The sequence below is a fragment of the Fopius arisanus genome, unplaced genomic scaffold (assembly GCF_000806365.1).
Source record: "Fopius arisanus strain USDA-PBARC FA_bdor unplaced genomic scaffold, ASM80636v1 scaffold00036, whole genome shotgun sequence".
In the NCBI taxonomy this organism is placed as follows: domain Eukaryota; kingdom Metazoa; phylum Arthropoda; class Insecta; order Hymenoptera; family Braconidae; genus Fopius; species Fopius arisanus.
Genome location: NW_011887775.1, coordinates 943,142 through 963,371, shown reverse-complemented (window position 1 = coordinate 963,371; position 20,230 = coordinate 943,142). Strand labels below are relative to the sequence as shown.

At 38.1% G+C, this 20,230-nt stretch overlaps 3 protein-coding genes and 1 long non-coding RNA gene across 12 annotated transcripts in view; 2 read left to right on the top strand and 2 right to left on the bottom strand.

Moving 5' to 3' along the window:
• The window catches only part of Phlpp (PH domain leucine-rich repeat protein phosphatase), a 44,730-nt gene extending 38,465 nt beyond the window's left edge, over nucleotides 1-6,265 (top strand). The window contains exons 7-16 of the mRNA XM_011304133.1: nucleotides 323-467; nucleotides 1,329-1,451; nucleotides 1,546-1,699; nucleotides 1,809-1,869; nucleotides 2,182-2,436; nucleotides 2,568-2,774; nucleotides 3,194-3,356; nucleotides 3,634-3,917; nucleotides 4,069-5,385; nucleotides 5,486-6,265. Coding sequence (XP_011302435.1) covers nucleotides 323-467; nucleotides 1,329-1,451; nucleotides 1,546-1,699; nucleotides 1,809-1,869; nucleotides 2,182-2,436; nucleotides 2,568-2,774; nucleotides 3,194-3,356; nucleotides 3,634-3,917; nucleotides 4,069-5,385; nucleotides 5,486-5,672 — 2,896 coding nt within the window. The 3' untranslated portion in view covers nucleotides 5,673-6,265. The remainder of the gene's footprint in view (nucleotides 1-322; nucleotides 468-1,328; nucleotides 1,452-1,545; nucleotides 1,700-1,808; nucleotides 1,870-2,181; nucleotides 2,437-2,567; nucleotides 2,775-3,193; nucleotides 3,357-3,633; nucleotides 3,918-4,068; nucleotides 5,386-5,485) is intronic.
• LOC105266184 (uncharacterized) lies at nucleotides 2,681-10,389 on the bottom strand. Its single transcript, XR_892145.1, has 3 exons — nucleotides 10,282-10,389; nucleotides 3,191-3,322; nucleotides 2,681-2,767 (listed from the first exon to the last, which is right to left on the bottom strand). It is a non-coding gene; the product is annotated as an uncharacterized lncRNA (long non-coding RNA).
• LOC105266185 (glycerophosphocholine phosphodiesterase GPCPD1) lies at nucleotides 6,785-16,068 on the top strand. Of its 8 annotated transcripts, none has more exons than XM_011304136.1 (7): nucleotides 6,785-6,937; nucleotides 7,101-7,341; nucleotides 11,592-11,713; nucleotides 11,979-13,322; nucleotides 13,482-13,556; nucleotides 13,938-14,093; nucleotides 14,214-16,068. In XM_011304136.1, exons 3-7 carry the CDS (start codon nucleotides 11,675-11,677, stop codon nucleotides 14,985-14,987), a joined length of 2,388 nt encoding a protein of 795 aa, XP_011302438.1. In that variant the 5' UTR covers nucleotides 6,785-6,937; nucleotides 7,101-7,341; nucleotides 11,592-11,674; the 3' UTR covers nucleotides 14,988-16,068. The 8 variants fall into 8 exon arrangements, 7 of the variants coding, with proteins under 7 accessions (XP_011302438.1, XP_011302437.1, XP_011302439.1 ...); XM_011304137.1 differs by having other exon boundaries at nucleotides 6,799-6,883; XR_892146.1 differs by lacking the exons at nucleotides 6,785-6,937; nucleotides 7,101-7,341 and adding an exon at nucleotides 11,062-11,322 and having other exon boundaries at nucleotides 14,214-15,241; nucleotides 15,672-16,068.
• Nucleotides 16,069-16,633: 565 nt separating this feature from the next.
• On the bottom strand, nucleotides 16,634-18,527 carry LOC105266179 (uncharacterized). 2 transcript variants are annotated; one of them, XR_892144.1, is made up of 3 exons: nucleotides 18,382-18,527; nucleotides 17,259-18,184; nucleotides 16,634-16,811 (listed from the first exon to the last, which is right to left on the bottom strand). XR_892144.1 is itself a non-coding variant. In XM_011304128.1 (2 exons), the coding sequence occupies exon 2, from the start codon at nucleotides 18,170-18,172 to the stop codon at nucleotides 17,702-17,704; it is 471 nt and encodes a 156-aa protein (XP_011302430.1). In that variant the 5' UTR covers nucleotides 18,173-18,184; nucleotides 18,382-18,516; the 3' UTR covers nucleotides 17,605-17,701. The 2 variants fall into 2 exon arrangements, 1 of the variants encoding a protein (XP_011302430.1); XM_011304128.1 differs by lacking the exon at nucleotides 16,634-16,811 and having other exon boundaries at nucleotides 17,605-18,184; nucleotides 18,382-18,516.
• Between the last annotated feature and the right edge of the window lie 1,703 nt (nucleotides 18,528-20,230).

Genomic DNA, 20,230 nt, shown 5'->3' with positions numbered 1-20,230 from the left:
CGTACGAGTTACCACGCGTGCTCAATACTTATTTTTCATACATGTCTAAGTACACGTTACAATTTAAAATAAAAATATCGCAACACCGTTTCGAAAATAATTCATGACGTAAAATTCCGGATAATGTAAAAAAAGATCCGCGAATTTTTGACTGAGTAAAGGGAGAATTTATTCTTCAGGGGAACACTTGTTAATTAATTAATAACAATTAATCCAATTCGGAGAATGGGCAATGGGGAAAAACGGAGATTGAGCATTATGAAAATATTTATTATCTATTATTATCAGTTAATCATTGAATTTGTAATTTTTTCTTTTGCAGTTTGCAGGAGCTGGTACTTGATCGTAATGGGATCAAGGAATTACCGCCCGAAATTGAACTTTTGAAGGAACTGAGGAGCATCTCTCTGGCTGGAAATAAATTAACTAGTTTACCATCATTTCTGAAAATGCGGGCACTCACTCTGGTGAGTACATAAATTTCATACGAAATTTTCATACCAAAGTAGATGAGAAAATCCATTCATTACGAATGCAAATTTTACGCTGCGCATCCCTCGAATTTTTTTATTACAAATTTTCCTCAAATCCGTCTCATATTCATTCATTACAGATAATCTCATATTTGTCATAAAAATTATTACCGTTTAACAAAAAAGGAAATTATAATAATGAAATGAGGGGAAAAAAAATTAGACCGATAATTGCAAAATATTTCTGAAAGTTAAATTATTCTTTAATTAATTAGCGACCCAGCTTTCGCCGGGCACACAAAAAATTGTCTTATAGACTCATCAATTGTTCCCCTCCACGGAAATCTTTAGTAAAAGGCGAAAGATTTATGCGTGTATTGAAGGGAAACCAGAGTAATTATGTTGCCGGTGGACAGTCCATTCATGTACTTCAACACGGGAATTCACTCGTAGAAGTAAAAACGATCGTTCGCCATCGCACAGCGTTCCCGCGAACTTTCAAAACCTCCACCTAAACGCGCGCACTCCACCTTGAATTTAAGTCGATATACACCACATGAGCACTTGAACAATTATTCATGTTTTCAAAATCAATTTTTTCAATCAATTCAATTCAATCAATCAAACGGAAAGAAAAGTTGAAAAGACAAGTAAAAAAAAATATATAATCACCCCCGACCCATGGGCCCATGGGCCTGATTTAGGATCATTTATTATAGGCCCCTCAGATAATACCAATTGAATATTATTACGAGAAATATTAATACCAGGAATTAATACATTATATCGCAATATTATTGAGAGCAAATATTTAGCAGAATGATTAGTTGACATAATACAATTGTATGTCGACAGGATGTGCTCACGAAAAATGAGACGGTTAAGCTGAAGGATGAAAAAAATAACCACAACAACCTCCACAAAGTGAATCTCCGTAACAATCAACTGAAAGGGAACATAATCCTCGGTAACTACGGGGTAAGTACATTCACAACTGCTGAGTAAAAAAAAAATGATAAATAAATTTCCATCACTTTCGTATCCCTCTCCAACTCCATTCTATTTGTCACAGAATTTAACCCATTTGGACGTGAGTGAAAATAGCATCGAGAAATTAGACGTCAGCGCTTTACAGGAATTACAGAGTGCACGCTGTGCTCGTAATTCTCTAACGGAATTAACTCTGTGCGGAAGGAATCTCGTGTCCCTCATCGCTGGAAATAATAGTAAGCTCAGTGATATGCAATTAATTAATGTCAGTTTATAGTGCTACAATTAAGTCATCTAATGAATTTTTTGTTGCAATTGATATCTCATTTAGATATTTGTTTTTAGAATTGAAGAGACTCACCATTCAACCGGTGCCCACGAATTTGGAACATCTCGATGTGTCTTAGTAAGTTAATACTACTGATCAATTAATTAATTATGAGCTCATTTAAAAATACAAATAATTTCTCATTATATTTTTCGTTAAAACACGAGGATTTATCACAGGCGTAAATTTTGTGAAAAATTAAAGAACTCGAGGTACTTTTCACTTCTGTTAATTAAAAATATTACTATCATCCAATTAAAATTTTTTGAATTCACTCGGTTGATGAGATAATGCCGTTTGAAGTCTGGAAAAGCGAGAAAAGGGCTCAAACAACTCGAGAAGCTTTTAGACAGATTAAACTTGACTTATGAATGACATTAAATGTTTTAGCAACTGTCTAGATGCATTGCCAGAGTGGATATCTGATTTGCCAGGATTGCGTGCGCTCTTTGCATCCCACAATGATCTCACAGCCCTGCCAGACCGCCTATTATCACAGCCATCGAGGCTTGAAGTACTTCATTTACCTCACAACAGATTACAGGCCCTTCCACCCCCTCGAAAGCCCCTCAACATCGTTCATCTGACTCTGCAGGGTAATGCATTGACAGCATTACCTATTACCTTCTTCCAGAATACCGAGAGGTAATTGAAAGCCACTTTCAAGCAATTGAAACTATTTTCCAATCACCAATAATTGAATTCCAGATAGTCAGTGTAAATAATTAATTTGGGACATCCCAGACAATTAAAATCAGTTTATTTCATTGATCCAGGATGAAGGTGCTGAATCTATCCAACAATCGGCTCTCAGAACTTCCATACACCGAGGAAGCTGCCAAAAATCGTACGTCCCCATCTCTTGAAAAACTTTACTTGACTGGTAATTGTCTGACGGACGCTGCACTCGACGCCTTGGGAAAACTCTCAGCACTTCGTGTACTTCATCTGGCCTACAATGTCCTGGATACTCTCCCTGAAAGGTATGACAGTGATTTATCTTGGCGAATCGACATTAATCATTTATATTCCCTCCCCCAAATCCATTTCTACGATAAAATTCATTTTACCCTGATAGAATGCGCCTGAATAATTAATTACCCCAAACTCTCTGTCATTTCTTCACATTTTTTTACCTTCGGATCCTCAATTCAATCAATTCCAGTAATTCCAATAATTAAAATCATTTTCCCAGATGTTTTTAATTAGCGAGAAATTGCAATGAATGGTGAAACGTGTGGCAGAAATTAATTATGACAAAATACTTTTGCCGCTCTTCGTTATTTACTCCGTGAATTACTCGTTGTGCATTGTCCATTTGTTTCTCACAATCAGATATTACACGACTCATATTATTTACGACGTGATAACAGTTTGTAACAAGTTTTAATATCCTTACCAGCTGTATCGCATCGTGGCCCGATTTGGAGGAGTTAGTACTGTCTGGCAACCGTCTGCAGTATCTCCCGGACAATGTTGCGAATTTGCAGCATCTGCGTGTACTGCGAGTCCACTCTAATCGACTTTTGACCTGTCCAACATTTAATAAAACTAGGTCACTAATGGTAAGGATATTTTACAATTAATTCAAAAAATATCCAACTCTCCCGTGAGCTTTTTCCAAATATCTCCGAAATTAGAAAATATACCGGAATTTTACCTACAATTTTTTTTGTAGATATAATCACGAACTGAAAAAATTTTCTAGGAGAAATTTCGCTGTCTCTCTCAGTTTCGAGGATATTTCCGAAAATTCAGCAACGAAATTAGATTTTTTTCATTATTTCATGGCATTTTTATTGATTGTTGTGGGATCTGGTGGGGTTTTTTTTTATCTTTCAGGTGCTTGATCTAGCTCATAATCAGCTGGACAGAGTCAACCTGGCAACCCTTGTGCCCCCACAGCTTCAGTTTTTAGATATCTCCTGCAACTCGCGGCTTCACGTCGATCCGAGACAATTCCAGGTGTACAGGTCTCAGAGGCCTGTCTCTCTCATCGATGTTTCTGGGCAAAACCGACCTAGTTTACCTTCCCATCCCCTCCAGCAGGAGGTTGTGAGTGCTGAGAAGGGCCCTGAGCAACCCTGGAGACTTGGTTTCTCCGAAACTGCAGGGATGAGAGAAAAGTACGTTTCCAAATTCAATCCGTAATTAATTCTCTCAATTTTCAACAACCAAAAAAATTACCTCCCTTAAATTTCAAAATTTTCTTAAAAATCGTATAAAAATAAAATGCACCCTGGGGGGGAATTTTAATCTCCACTTGATTTTGCACAGACTCTACATCTCCCAGATCCGAATGCCCTCCTTCTGCAATACGGAGGGCCTCTTCGGGATCTTCGACGGTGGTACCAACCAAGAGGCCCCGTCAGCCCTCCAGGAGATGATTCCCCGATTGCTCCTGGAGGAGCGAACAATCAGAGAGACCTCCAAGGAGTACCTGAAGTACACTCTACTGGCGTCCCATCGAGAATTGAGGGAAAAAGGCCAGAAGTACGGTGTAGATGCCACCCTCATTCACATAACTCGGCTCTCCACCCCCCAGACGTTCTCCAGGGCTCCAAAAAAGTACTCGTTGAGAATTTCCTCCTGTGGAGAGACAAAAGCTGTCCTCTGCCGAGCAGCAGGTCCTCTTCTGCTTGCTCCTTCTAAGAAGCCACCACCAACCCATCAGCTGGGTAATGCATCGATGTTCCCTCTGGTTACACCTGATCCCTCCACCGAGGAAGTTCACCTCGAAGATGATGACGAGTTCATTATCATTGCAAATAAAAAACTCTGGGAGGTTCTCACTATTCAAGAGGCTGTCAGGGAGGCAAGAGCAGAGGCATCTCCCGTTCTGGCAGCCAAACGTCTTCAGGATCTCGCGCAGAGCTATGGGGCTGAGGACAATGTAAGCGTCATTGTGGTGAGACTCACCGGATCACCATCTGGTGATCTTGATCAGCTGATGAGAGAGTTACGTCATGCTGTCACCAAGAGTCGACCCCAGAGCGAGGTAAATTGCGCTTGTTCCTGCTGCTGTCCTCCAGCTGCTCATAAACCTCCAGGTGCCTGTTGTTGTCATGCAAATGACGGTTTTTATCTCAATGGAGTTCTGAAAAATATTGTGAACCGAGGGAGCTCTCGTCCGGGTTCAGGGCGTTACTTCAAGAATCCTGGAAATCCGGAGAGCTCCAGTCCACCGTTCAGAGACGACAGAAGTTCTCCGAGTGGTCAGTCAGACCAGACAACAGACAGCACTTTCAAGACGAGGGGAACGTCCGGGAGAGTATGGATGGGATCTGCTGCCTCCAGGGCAGCCTCCAAGAGCAGGCAAAATATCATTGTCCATGAAAACACCTGCAGGAAGGAGGAAGTTGGCTCTGAGAGGTCTGCAGCCCTCAGCGAGGAGCAGTTCAGATGCTGGGAGTACATGCTGGAGCAGAACACCCACATGCTCTTCGACAAGGAGCTGGACACCATCTCCAGGATTCCATTGAGGAGGGGACAGTCCAAGTCGACCCCTCAACTGGCTAATCTCCCCTTTTTGTCCAAGCGATTTGGCAGCGCCAGGTCCTTCCATCCTCCACTTCCCAGGGCACCCATGATGAGGTTAGTTATTATTTTTTTTATTACCATCTATTCAGAAATTTTCTTCAGAACTCTTTTAACAATTCAAGCAACTTTTTTTTTTCTTTTTTTTTTGTGTCAGATTTGGGAGCGGGAGAAGATTTCTGAATGGGGGACCCAATGCTGCTTATTTTGGAAGCCTCCAGAGGCTCATGCCTTATAATTTGGAATATGACTTTGCGGTCATTCAAGAGAGACGAATGGACTCCCTGGAGCAGGATGCTTCCAGGATGCAGCAGTACTGGGGTGTTGCCACCACAGAGTTGTAGAAAGATACCACGAAATTACGTTCGTTGGCGATTCATTTCTCCGTTTTTCATATACTCTGTGAATTTTTTTAAATATTTTTTTTATTCGATATATTGATGTACATAAATTCAATAGCTTTATTTTTTGGAATAAATTGGATCAAAGCATTCAGGTTTCATCCAGTTTCCTGTCATCTAGGATTTAATGGTGTCCAAAGTAATTTCCATTTTCAATTTTTTCAGCAATTTCGACTCCCTCGATTTAGATGAATTGAAAATGAAAAAAAAAATCCTATTCCGAAAATAATAAATAATTTATATTGAGCAATCTTCCAATTTACCGGACAGTAGAGCAATTTGAATTGTTGTTTGCATTTAATTAGCGATATACTGACGTTAATTTTCAACAAATCATGAATACACGTGGGTAATGAGACAGAGTACTCCTGAAAATGCATTATTTCCTCGTTCTTGCTGTTCTTGTACACAGCGATAACGTTATCTTATTTGCACATGGGTATTCAAATCGTCTGTCACCTTGCTACAGCAACAGATAGAATAATTATCCCAAAGTAAATAAAATACGTGGAAACAGGAAAAAACAATTGCACAATAACAGAAAATTCAATAGTCCGCGATTCTGAATACCCTGTGCATTTTTTTTCATTCTTTTTTAATTTCATTTCCATCAAGATAATGGAATAGAAAATATTTACAAGAGAAATACCACCGGGTAAATTCTATAGAAAATATCCTCGTGAATTATTTATCTGTTCGTTAAAAATTCAGTCCCAGAAATTTTTCGCTGTACAGCCAGTGCTCTGTACACACGACATACAATTCAAGGTTGTATAAAAAAAAAATGGATCGATACGGCCATCGAAAGTCGAGAAAATATTCTCTGAAAATTCGAAATTAAAATTGCATCATCCAAATTCTAGAATTTTGAATTGCCACATTTGATTCTACGTAAAACTTGGAGGTGTATTGATTAGTGGCAATTATTCAATTACAAATTATGAATAAATAGTATATCGAAGTTGTAAGAGGAAATTCCGGAAATTTGAAAAGTGAAAATTATGTCAAGCAATTTTCTATAAATAAAACGACAAGAACAAGTGGTGCGCCAGTTGTTTCGTCGATTTCGTCAAGTTCGCTACCTCCACCCCTACGTTTTTACAATTTTTTTTTACATCGACCCCTCCAATTACGCGAGTCAGAAATTAGTGCAGGTTCGTGAGTCCCTCGAGTCACATGCGAGGGGTTTTCTCGATTTTTATCGGCAGGTGAATGGATTTCCTCACCGTTCCCTTATCCGTCTGTTTCCGGCCGAAATTTTCGGTCTAGACAGATGATCCCGGGATCATCAGATTCTTAATTAAATTTACAATTATTTTTTAACGCGATTGTGTTCTTTGATTTTTATTAGTTTTGGGTTGAATTTTTCAGAATTCATTCGATTGTTAGATGTTAAATCTAGTGAAGTGAGATTGTGGGGGCCATGATGCCCTTCCAGAGAGAATTAAATTAATTCAGTTCCGGTATGAACGGAATCACTTCAAATTGCTGAGTGCATGACTTTCCACATTAGGATTCGGATTACGAGAAGTGTTTCCTTTGGCTAGTGAACGAGTAATCATTTCAGGAGCTGATAAGATACCCGCACTGCCGTGGCCTGATATTAATCAAGGTAAGACCACACAATAATTCAAACAGTCATTTATACTAATTTCTCCCATTAATCACGCGGTTAAATCACTCGATAGAAACACTTCGCCGTTTGCATAATTTCCCTCAAAACCCATTGGGTTTACGAGAAAATGTCATCCGACTTTTCTGTATAAAATTTAATTCCCCACAAAAAAGGTCCTATAACTTTTCTGTTTGCACCTGTAGTTTCCGAGATATCGGCGAGATAATGGGAGCATTCTTTTCCGATCCTGTTATTCACTTTTTCTGCACACATTATTATGCCAGTCATGTTTCGAATTCATCACCATTTTCTTTGACAATATCTCGTCTCGGTTATTCGAGCTGAATATTCTCGGTATTCTGAATAAAAATTGAATTGTCGCAGAAAATGATGAAAAATAATATAAATTCTTAGCCCACAAAATGAAATTCCAATTTTAATCAGTTTTAGTAAATTCCTCCGCTCTCATTCTTCGTTCTAGTATTTTTTATTGTAATATGCGAATACCGAGTGTCACTTAGCGAATAAAAATGCGGAAAATTGTCCCACGATATCATAAATCCAAGGATAATAATGAGAGAATGTAGTTATTCGCTTCCGCGTATGAAATCACAGACCTTGACCGAAACGGGCATGAAGCCAGAGCATTGCGAATTCACTGTACACAGTAATTGCACTTGTGCTCCAACGGTCGATAGTTCATGCTGTGTAGTTTGTTCAAGGAAATTTGCACGTTTAGTGCAAACAAACAAAGAGAAACATCCGAAAATTTGTGAAAGGGATTTTCGGAGTTTTTTGGAAATATCTCCAAAACTAACAGTGAAAATGAAATTTTTATCAAAATATTTTTTGTAGACCTAACTGCAAGCTACGAAAAAGCTTTTGACACAAATTTCGCTATTTCCCATTGTTTCGAAAATATCTGCGAAAAACTCATTGAAGATCTAACTCTCATCGGCCAATGATTATTAAAGTCAAATTTTTATTCTCAACGAATATCTCAGAAATTACTGGATTTACAAAAAAATATTATCAACACTTTTTTGCGGAGAATTGAATTTTCAAGAAAAAAGTTCCTTATCATTATCTCCTGAAAGGCCTCCTTTTCGAAATACAAAAAATTTCGTTTTTCTCTTCGCAAATTAGATTATTTCCCGGGGAATTACAAACTGAACAAATACAGTCGATTGACGTAACAGCCTGAATCTCTGCAACCTCCTCTCATTTTTCCAATATTTTCTATGATAAACGTAAGTTCACGTGCAATCGTACGACTCGAGGTTTATCGGTTTTAGTGCTTGCACGAGGTACAGAAAAATGGAACGTGACCTTACGTGGTAGATGAAAAATATGGATCCAATGGAAGCCGTAACAAATCGTTACAGACATCTCACCTCTCCATAAATAATAGTAATAAGTAAACAAAAAAGAAAAATGAGAGGAAAAGCCATATTTCCTCCAGATGAAACCCACCGACTATTCCCCCATAAAAAAATTGCATTTTCTTCTTCTCAAATTAATTTCCCGGGAGAGTAATCTCAAATTATTTAAAGTATATTTATTTTTCAATAAAAATAACGACACGTGTGAAGGAATGAACAGCTGATATGTCAGATAGTCGAGTGAATGAGAATTCAAGACGTGGCATATGGTAAATAGTTGTGGAATTTATTTTAAAGCCTGTAGGTCATGGAAATATTCATTCAAGTCCTCTTTCCCTTATTTATATTTTATGCCGAGTTCAGGGTGTAACAGACGCTGACAATTCCTACGATTCGTCTCCCCCAACTCATTATTTATATTCGATGAAGTGAAATTATTCATACGACGTAGTTTTCTATTCAGTCGGGGTCGGTGGAGTGTATGTACTAACATTGAATCTCCTGCCAAAAGGAATTTCACAAGACTTTACATCATCCCTCCAAATATCATTATTTTCCTTGAAAAATATCGCGAAAACGAAGGATAATATAAAAGAATAAATTAATCGAGTGATTCTCTCATAATTATTTATATTTCTTCATGACAAATAATTTTTTACTTAATTTTCTCTCTGACCATTGAAAATTCTGGGGTGGGAAAATTTTTCGGTCATTGCCCTTGGCAGCAAATTGCAAAAATAATTCATTTGGCTAATGATAAAAAATCGAATAACATTTCTTTCGATGTTAGAACAATTTTCAATTATGAGAGATGGAATGAAATTATCGATATTTTATTCTAGACCTTTTATGACCGCGAGATAAACAGGTTCCGAGTAATTGCATAAGTCAATACAAACAATACATCAACGGACGGGTTCAAAGTCCGAGCCAAGTGGTAATGCTCATTTATTTTTATCGATTTGAATGTCCACGAGTCCGATCCCGACGCACGTGACGACTGTTTGCCTCCCACCGACAATAAAAAAATGAAAACAAGTTTCTGCGTCACCCTGTTCACACTCATACATCATGCAAACGTGTTTACGCAGATGTTGTGATTAGTCAGATACACGTGGCTCTCTCAGAGATAGAGTATGTATTAAACATTCTCATTAACTCTACATTCCATTCATTCTGGTTCTTCATAATTAGCTCAATTAATTCTCATCCAAAAAATGACGGAAATAAAATCGAAACAATTGTTCTTTTTTTAGAAACAGAATGAAGCGAGTGCAATGACTGAACAATTTTCTGATACTATCTTGCAAATATTTCCATTCTTTATCCCTGAGAATTCAATCACTCATTCATTCGTGTTTAGAGCTATTGCCCGTGGAGTAGACGTTTAGAATTATTGAATTGATTATTTAGATACTTTTCGATAGTCATAACAGGAGAATACGCGTGCAATGAGAATCAGTTCAATTTCTCCGGGTAACAACTAGTAATTTTCTTCATTGTTCGATTATTCAATTTACACCAACAAATAGCTTAGTTGTGTCTATTACCGTACCGTATTGCATGACACTTGATTCAATCAATCACGATTCCCGCGTAAATGCACGTGCCGTCAAAACGATTTTATTTCTAGTGATATTATTTATGTCCATCGAGTCTCATTTCCCCCACAAACCTTTCGAGATGATTTTCAACTAGCTTTTTCCTGTCGGGACCGCATATGATGAACGGTTATAATTCATGAAGTGAGGGAGAAAGGTCTCGCCGAGATGACAATTCAGTCATAAAAAAAATTTTTATATGAGATCTGTAAAAAATGGATATGAAATGCGACTAATTCAAAAATTGAAAAAAATTGGGAAATACTCAAAGCGTCTGATAAATAATGATCCATCACGTGATCCTCTAGCTTCAATGGGGCTTCATAAATCTGTTGCAAAGAGACCGGAAGTCATTCCATAATGTACAACATCATTTCCGGAGTCTCCCTATTTTTTTGAAACGCGGAAGGCGCGGAATTGAACCGAAAAATTCAAACCGATATTCGCGTCCTCATAAAACCGAAATAAATAATAATTCAACAATAACAATAGTAACAGCAAAAATTCATCCTATATCCTCATCTCTATTTTCTAATTCAGTATTTAGCAATGGTTCAGAAAAATCCATAACCCGTTGAATATTTATTTTATAAAATTAGATTTTTTTTCAATTTAACATTTCATTAATTTTTTTAATGAGGATTCAGGTTAGTGAATAAAATATCAAACAATTTGAATAGATTCCACGGGTTCCGGTTCAATTCCGTCATTCCTTGTTCGAACTGAGGTTTTCATCCATTGTTGCCAGTTTACCACGAACAGCAACACAGCTCGCTTTTCACTGAGTTCACTGGAAATAATTTTGTGTATTATGATTGCAAAGTGCTCACTCTTTGTTAGTTCATAACGAGAAAGTCAACCGTCAAATATGACAATAATCAAGATTGTGTCACACTCTGCCTGTGTTGTGGCTCACCAACAATTTCCTCTGGTTAAATAACCAGAGATTAACAAAAAATCGAGAGAACACTTTAGGTCATTGACGGCTGTTGTGCGTGAGTTATTATTTTATGACAGAACTTATTTTTTTAATCAGCCCAAAAAAATACCTCAAGATTTTCGAAAAATCGTTATCTCTCTCAATTAAGAGATAACTCTTAATTATCTCAAAACACTTTCAATCTTGTATCAATGATTTTACTGCATACATCAGAGGAAAATTAAATTAAACATTCCACGAAAAAAGTGTTATGCAAATATCGAGGAATTTATTTCCCATTTGTGAGGAATTTTTTAAATAGAAAAGTGATACATTTGTTTTCAGAGAGCACAAACGGCCAATAAATCATAAATTTGGAGAAGCCAGAGGGAATTTATCCAGCAGAGGTGGCTCAACAGGCCTCTGCAATGAAGGGCACGAAGAGAGATTGGCTTTTTAGAGTGCAGGTATGGTAATCCCATTATCAATGTTATTGATCGACACAGAGAGGCCGAAACTGCACTTGCCCAAAACTGCGAATCCCAGAGAAATCCCTCCGTAAATTCATTAAATTCGCTCTAGAAAAACTCTGCATCCATTCCTATGAGTCATGATTTGTTCAAAGTGCTCACTCCCTCCCTCAAAATGCTATTTTTTATCAACAAATAGTTTATATCACCTATATTTATTTCTCAAATGATAATAAAAGTATATTGAAAAAATTGTTTGCAGGTGTCAGGCCTAAAAAAAAATGAATTTGTGTACGTAGTGGGTAATCTCTCAGAGCTGGGTGCGTGGAACCACAACCAGTCGATTCAGTTGCACCAGGAGACATCAGGCGACTCGCCAGGTCACTCCACAGCCTTCGAGAGCAATCAGATGGACGAATTATTCAATGAAGAAGGCAACAGCGCCTCAGACCTGAGATTGGAGGACGAGACAGAGGAGGGAAGAATTTTCTCGACAAAAGTCTCACTTCCAGCAGACGCTGAGATTCACTTCCGGTACTTCGTGGCAGTTGTCTGTCAGTCGAATGGCACTAAGAATTCCGCCAAGACTCTGATAATCCGAAGGTGGGAGACCCACATGCATCCCAGGAGCATCAAGAAAGAAATTCCCAGCAATTTTACTGATGAATCACTCCCTGAGCCTGAGAGATTTGGCTATCACAATGGATATTGCAAGATCGAGAGGGGATGGCTCACAGACGAGACTGTCATTCAGTTCAAACTATTCAATAATCCCATTAAACTGTGGAAGAATAGACTGCAGAACAAGAAGTTGTATATTAAAATGACACCTGTTAATCTAGTCAGGCACAGCTCTGTTGAGATGCCACAGTTCACTGGAGAGTGTGTTGAGGACAGTCTGTCAATGGATACACAGGATATCGTGGATCAACCTGCATTCAGTATTACGGAGATTAGTGTAATGAATGATGAAGAGGCAACCTTCAGGTATCAGCAGCAGTTTGGTCGGCCCTACGAAGAGGACGAGACAGTGATATTCAGTGTAGCAGTTCGATATCCAGACACCATCGCATATCTTGTTGACTACTACGTCTACACGTCGAGAGTCTTCCCTGGTGATTCACCACCTACTCACATTGGATTCAGCTACATTCTCCCCAGTACTCTGCAGGCTAGTGTGGGAATGCTGACAGTTCCTATCACCAGTACCAAGCACAGGCCAATTGGACAATTGACTGTGGAGTACGTGACAATTAAAGCAATTGCTGATTATCCATGGGACATGAGTATCTCTTACGCAAAACATTGGGAGCAGAGGTGGTCAGGATTGGACGTTGGGCACAGAGGATTGGGTACGTCATTCAAATGTGAAATGAAGAACTGTGCTAATGTCAGAGAGAATACAATAGCCTCATTGAAAACTGCTGCTGATCACGGGGCAGACATGGTGGAATTCGATGTGCAATTATCCAAGGACATGATACCAGTGATTTACCACGACTTCCATGTCTCCATCTCCTTGAAACGCAAGAAGCAAATCGACGCGATGGATATGCTTGAAATACCAGTGAAGGATCTCACGTTGGAGCAGCTGCATCTTTTAAAAGTGAGTGTGCAATTCAAATTTCTTACAAAAAATAATTACCAGCATGATAGAAAACGTCAGATAATCGGGAAAATATTTTGAGAGAATTCGAGTCAATTGTATCCTCAAACCAGAAAACGAGATTTCCCTCAGATCTTTTATCTACTGTAAATTTGACAGGATATTAGTTACCCTGAAGACTCGAGAGGTAAAGTGCTGCATTACTTTGATAACGATGAGCAAAGGGTTAAACTGGTGAGCTCATAGGTTTTCCAGTGGATCATTCATTCATTGAATGCATGAGTCCTCTCTGGATTAAAAATTTATCACAATTATTTGTCATCCATATGAAAAAAACATTCAGAGCCTACACCAAATTTTTGCTTCGCTTGTTCTTAAAATTGAGTGAATTTTGGGGAGATTACTAAATATTCCTGTAGAAATAGTCATCGATCACTGATTCATCACTGATTCATCATTGATTTTAAGATGATTGACAGCATGAGAAAATTGAGGGCATGAAAACCATTCACGAGTGTTTGCCCATTTTTTTCTGCATTTTTCGCTCTTCTAGAGAAAATTTAGGATGAGGCATGAGAAATCGGTGGAAAAGATCAATTGAAAAATTATTTTTAGGTTTATCATCTGGCAGAGGCGCGGGAGAAAAATCCCAGGTTCTTCGACGAGGATCTGGAGGATCATCAGCCATTTCCCACTCTTCAGGCTGTCCTCCAGGAGCTGGATATGCACGTTGGGTGCAATATTGAAATCAAGTGGACGATGCAGTTGAAGGTAATGAAAATTTTATGAAAATACCATGAATTAATACCTTCTGGACAATTGAATAAATCAATGAATTAATGTGGAATAAATAAATTGATGAATTAATCGATCAATAACCTAATGTTTCAGGATGGGACATTCGAGCTGAACCATCCATTCGACCTGAACACCTACCTGGACATAATCCTGAAGGTCACCCTGGACCACGGAGGGGATCGAAAGATCGTCTTCTCATCGTTCAATCCAGACATCTGTGCGATGATTCGCCTGAAGCAGAATAAATACCCAGTCGTCTTCCTCACCCAGGGCATCACCGTCAAATATCCAACGTACCACGATCCCCGTTGCCAGTCCATCCCCATGGCAATGCTCCACGCCCTCTCAGCTGATATCCTAGGAATAAACGTCCACACAGAGGACATCCTCCGAGATCCCTCCCACGTTCAAGTGGTGAGGGACAGGGGTCTCATAATATTCTGCTGGGGTGACGACAACAACGACAAAGCAACAATTCAGCATCTCAAAAAATTAGGCCTCCATGCTGTTATCTATGATAAAATCGATGAGTACAATCAGAAAGAGGTGAAGGAGTCAATTTTTCTTGTTGACGCCAGGGAGAATCAAAAGGCACTGATCGCCCTTGCCCAGTGTGTCGATAATCAGTCGATGCCACCTGATAATGGAGACAATGGAGTCACTCCCAGAATTCATAATGCCAAGGGGAATATTTCGTCGTCATCTCTTGCCAATTCTGATATTTTTCCAATGCCTGAGAGAATATCTGGGAATGAGTCCGATGAGGGTGAGATCAGAAGTTTAGCCAAGGATTTTAGTGAGTGTGCTAATTCGTTTGGCGATGGAGGAGCCATCGGCGAGGAAGAGGACGCCAATGATTGCCTTTGATGACGAGGGTTTAGAGGAATTGCTGCGTGCTTTTGCGGGGAGAAAGAGTGCTTTGACCACATACTAGAATTATTATTTTTTAACGATGGGAAATATTTGTGGATCTTGCAGTAAATCTTCAAGTCATGATTACTTTTTCCCCTCGGATTCAATTTTGAAATTGCCTCGTCTCACGCCACGTCTTTAAAAAATAATCGGAGATATTAATTAGAGATCGGATTTACTCGGAGTATTTTTGCCACGGTAATCTTAAGGTAAATCTCTCTTTTCTTTTTAAATTTTGATTGAACTGTCGAGGATAATTAATGCGAATAGGAGAATTATAGAAATGAGAGTTTAGTACAAAAATATTTCTCGTTCTCATATTGTTTTTATCAACTTGCGGTGGTTTCTTCATATTTTTTTTCCTCGATTTGTTTAGAGAATTGGATAATTATAGAAGGAAGTCTTGTCCGTGCAATGAATATATATTTTTTTAGACGAATCAGCAAACATTGGAATTTTATTATAAATTCCAATGCTCCTAGTGTTTGATGAGCAGAGCTCGATATTGACAGCTTCCTTGTAATAAATTATTCATACTAATTAGGGAATTATTCACGGTATTATTTTTCTCGATAACGATCGTCTGATGCTCTGTTTTAATTGATATATATTTTTTACTTCTATGGGATAATATTGCAGAAGACAATTCGGTGATTTTGGAAAATGAGATTTAATCCGGAGGATTTTCTGAATATCGGCGGGAGAATTTCTTCTAAGACCTTTTCGTTTTCGAGGTATTTACGAAATAATTGTTTTTTTTACAAATCTATTACTGCAATTGTTTCATGATAATCATGAGAAAATGACTGTATGTCTCCTTTGAGAGTGTGAAGAGGGAAAAAATCGATAATGAATGAGGTAGTGATGATAATAATCCACGAGATTCATTTTGTAATTTATTTCGAATGATTCGATAGCTCACCAGTTACTGGCTACAACATAATCGATTTTTTTTTTAATTAGAATTTATAGCTGTTGATGAATTATGGATTGATTTGAAAAAAAAAATAAATTCGTACTTTCGATTTGTAATGAACAACCTGTTTATTCTATCTTCAACGCTCCAAAATTTGTCCACAACATACAATTAATGATTGTAAACTCAACGTTAACAATTACTGTAATATAAAAAAATAATCATCTTTATGATGTTAATTAAATCATTGAATAATCCACAATGAATTCAGATGAATTTAATTAATGGATTAAATCATCATGAATTTTCGATTTTTCAATGATTATTAACTGAATTAGAAATGAAAATAATGGCATGAATGAATAATTTAATAAAAAAAAATACATAAAAAAATGAATTAACTTGTACGAATGTGAATAAATGTGTAATTTACAATTTTCTGCAGGAACGTTGACGTCGACGAAACCCTTCTGCACGGTGTCGAGGATCTTGGAAATTATTGCAAGGTTTTTCTATCAGTTCGTAACTCCATAGGCCACAGGTTTTGCAAAAGGGGATTCTCCAGAATGTCACTGGACAATCCCAAAATTTGTGGCCAAAGCCATGGCATTGAAAGCACCACCAGGGCTGATACTTCCTGGTGGGTAGAGATCGACGATATATTAAATCCTCTTGAGTCTTCTGATTTTCGATGCTGGGAGTGGGTGGAGGTGTTGGAAAAATTTCAACCACTTCTTCCCGATCTTCCGAGGCTTTCTCGAAAATCTGGAGAATCTCCTGCAGGAGTGCCTCTTCCTCTTCCTCTTCAGGGTACAAGGGGGTCATTTCAGTTTTCAATTGGTGCCATTTCAATTGGATTTATTCTGACCGGGAAATTGTCGAGAATTAATTGCAATTGAAAAATTTATTTGATTTTGAGAAAATAATTTCGCACTGAATTTTAAACACGTGGGAATAATTTCTATTCCCTGTTTTGAGCGTCTGTTTACATTTGTCGATCTTTCGGGGAAATTCGATTCTTAGAATTTCTCGATATAAAAGCGAGACATGTTTACTTTTGTTTTCCCACCGGCAATGAGTCACAAGAGAGTTTACTTTCAGTCTAATACAACTCGCTGTAGAGTGAAGAGACGTGAAAACAAATCGTTACTCTCCAGTTGAATTTTCGGAACATATCTCTGGATCTAATTGAGACATTGAAATTTTTTTAATAACCTTTTTTGGAGAGCCCAACAAGAGCTGCAAAAAAGGTCGTGACACTCTTTCGTTATCTTTCATAGATTCAGAGATGTTCCTCAAAAAATACTTACCAGATAAATCTTATTATTCCTCTTCTCTTCGCGGTTGAATTGTTATCACTAAATCCGTGGGAAAATTAAAAGTACGTCGTACCCCCGAGAAGTGTCGAAATATCGTGTCCTCTTCGTATTTCTTCGTGAGTTCCGATTGGTCGCGAGTGGTGCAGTGATTATTATTATTTTTGTTTCACTCCCTCCCCTCCTATTAATTACCGTAAACTTTTCCCGGAAGGATTATTCTAATCTGTGCAATAGTGAAATGTGAGAATGTGGAAAAATCGAAATTTTACATGGAATTTTCGGTGTCATCACAATAGCCACTGCATGAATCGGGAAATATCGAGGTAAATAATCGATATAATTGTTAAACTCATTCATTCAATCACTCCACTCTTACAATTGATAATTCAACAAATCAAGCGACATAAATCCATTATAAATCAATCTACTAGGTTCTAGCACTTGTTGCTCATCCTCCACCAAGCAAGATGATCCTGCGGCCTGCGAAAGACATCATTGATGAAAAATACAGGAACAATCATCGGTGCGACAGCAGGAGCTGGGGAATAGACTCGCGATTTATTCCGACGTCTGGAGATTTTTCGAGAGACCGGTCCCTGGGGTATTGGCAGAGGTTTTGGGCATGTGCAGCCCTCGGTTTTTCGAATGCCACATTTTTTGCACAATCTCTTTCTACCGCCTCTCCTCGATTTTCTCCTGCGTCGTGGTGCTCCTGATGTCAGAATATCCAAAAACCCTTCGACACCGGTCTTCGATGGTTTCTTAGGATTCACTGAATTCTCCGCCACAGATTTCTCCCGGAAATCATCATTTATATCCTCTGCGTACGTCTCCAGATCTTCCAGTATCTCCAGCACGTCCTCGTCCGGCGATTTTAAATCTCCCGCCGTCTCCATGACCTCCATTTTGGAAATCGACTGCAAGGAAATTAGTGAGTGAAGAAATTTGGATTTTTTGGGGATCTGGGAGAGAAATTAGGATAGCTTGTCTTTTTTTTATTTTTTGGGGGGGAATTGCACATTTTTGGAGAGTTTTGGTCTTTTTCGAGTAAAATCTTGCGGGAAATGTGGGTCGAGTTAGAATGTTTTGTTGAAACATTTTTTTTTGTATTTACCTCGGTTCATAGGCCTTCGGGTGCAGTCACATTTTTTCGTGGATTTTTCTGCGTTTTCAATGAGTTTTATTTTCGTTTCAGGTCAGCAAATGGGGCCTGTCAGGTTTTGCGATGTTTACATCCAAAGAGGATTGACTGAAGTAGAGGCTCAGTTCTGGGGGTTTGAGGGACCCCAGCAGGATCGTAGTACTGCACTCCAAGAGAGGGAGGGCGCCACACGCAATGCGGGGGTGTCCATCAAGTCGACGTGGTGAATTTTATTTTCTGCGGTATGAATACTTTTTGTTTTTCATTCGTTTAACTCAAATTTAGCCTACTGTAGAACGAGCGGAAGGGTGAAACCACATTTTGTGGAATTTCAAATGGAAAAAATTATTCAATATATTGAATATATACTCCTAATGAAATTATATTTTTAAATTAAGCACGTTGACTACTTGGTAACGTGCTTGACTGGCACGCGGACGGCCAGGGTTCGATTCCGCCATCATTCATTTTTTTTTTACAAAATAGTTCCAATTTTTTTTTTTTGTAAATCTCTAATGAATCGAAATATCGTTTAAAAACTAAATTTTTCCATTTCACTGGATACCTCCTCGATTTTTGAAAATCTCAAAAATCGACATCCGAAATCTCGAAATTCAAAATTTTCGAAATTTTCGAAATTTTCGAAAAAGTATCAGGGGAACATGACAATCGAGGAGGTATTCACTGAAATTGCAAAATTCGAAATTTTTGAAAACAATACTTTTTCAAAATATATACTCCTAATGAAATTAAATTTTTATAATGAGCGTTTCGTCTAATCGATAACGTGCCTGACTGGCACGCGAACGGCTCGGGTTCGATTCCCCCATCATTCATTTTTTTTTTTTTTACAAAATAGCTCCATTTTTTTTTTGTAAATCTCTAACCAATCGAAATATCGTTTAAAAACGGAATTTTTCAATTTTACTGGATACCTCCTCGATTTTTAAAAATCTTAAAAGTCGAAATTCGAAATTTTCGAAGAAGTATCAGGGGAAAAAAATAAATTAAAATTAAAAAATTCGAAACCGACCCTAGCCGTCCGCGTGCAAGCCAAGCACGCTGCCGATTATACAACGCACTCATTATATGAGTGTAGTTTCATTAGGAGTATATCTTCAATATATTCAATAATTTTTTCCATTTGAAATTCCACAAGATGTGGCTTCCCCCTTCCGCTCGTTCTACAGTCGGCTGAATATCAGTTGAACAAATATAAAATAAAAAGCATTCATGCCGCAGAAAACAAAATTCACACTGTCGACTTGATGGACACCCCAGCATTGCGTGTTGCACCCTCTCTCCCTTGGGGTGCAGTTCTACGATGCTGCTGGGGTTACTTAAACAACCAGAACTAAGCCTCTACTTTAGTCAATCCTCTTTGTTTACATCCACGACAAGAAGAGCCACTGCAACTATTTCCCTCTCCATTTTGAAGGACAGGAGGAACTGGAGGGGAGTAATCATTTTCAATTGACCGGTGAGTTTCTCTTATTTCATTCCTTAAATATCTGAGTGGAGGTCATTGTCTGATCAATTACTTTTCATATTGATAAGAATTTGAAACGAAATATCTCTTCAATGGACTTTGGGAGAAAATTAATTACAGTAAAAAGAATATTTTTATCTCACTTTTAATATTCCTCATAAAGCTTACATTTCGGTAATACGAATTGTTTACTTCAATTAAAATCCGTTACATCCTACCTCACTAACTCGATAATTTACAAAATTTATATACATTTCACTCCTCAAAACTAGTAATTACTCATGATGAAATAAGTAAAAGATGTCAGCAGACATGCCCTTCATCTCCACACCA

What these genes read in the sequence shown, in the direction of transcription:
- LOC105266179 (XM_011304128.1), bottom strand. Translation starts at nt 18,172, where the DNA reads ATGGAGGTCATGGAGACGGCGGGAGATTTAAAATCGCCGGACGAGGAC.
- LOC105266185 (XM_011304136.1), top strand. Translation starts at nt 11,675, where the DNA reads ATGAAGGGCACGAAGAGAGATTGGCTTTTTAGAGTGCAG. An exon ending in AGCAGCTGCATCTTTTAAAA is followed by an intron (nt 13,323 to 13,481) that starts GTGAGTGTGCAA and finishes TAAATTTGACAG; the next exon opens with GATATTAGTTACCCTGAAGA. An exon ending in ATGAGCAAAGGGTTAAACTG is followed by an intron (nt 13,557 to 13,937) that starts GTGAGCTCATAG and finishes AATTATTTTTAG; the next exon opens with GTTTATCATCTGGCAGAGGC.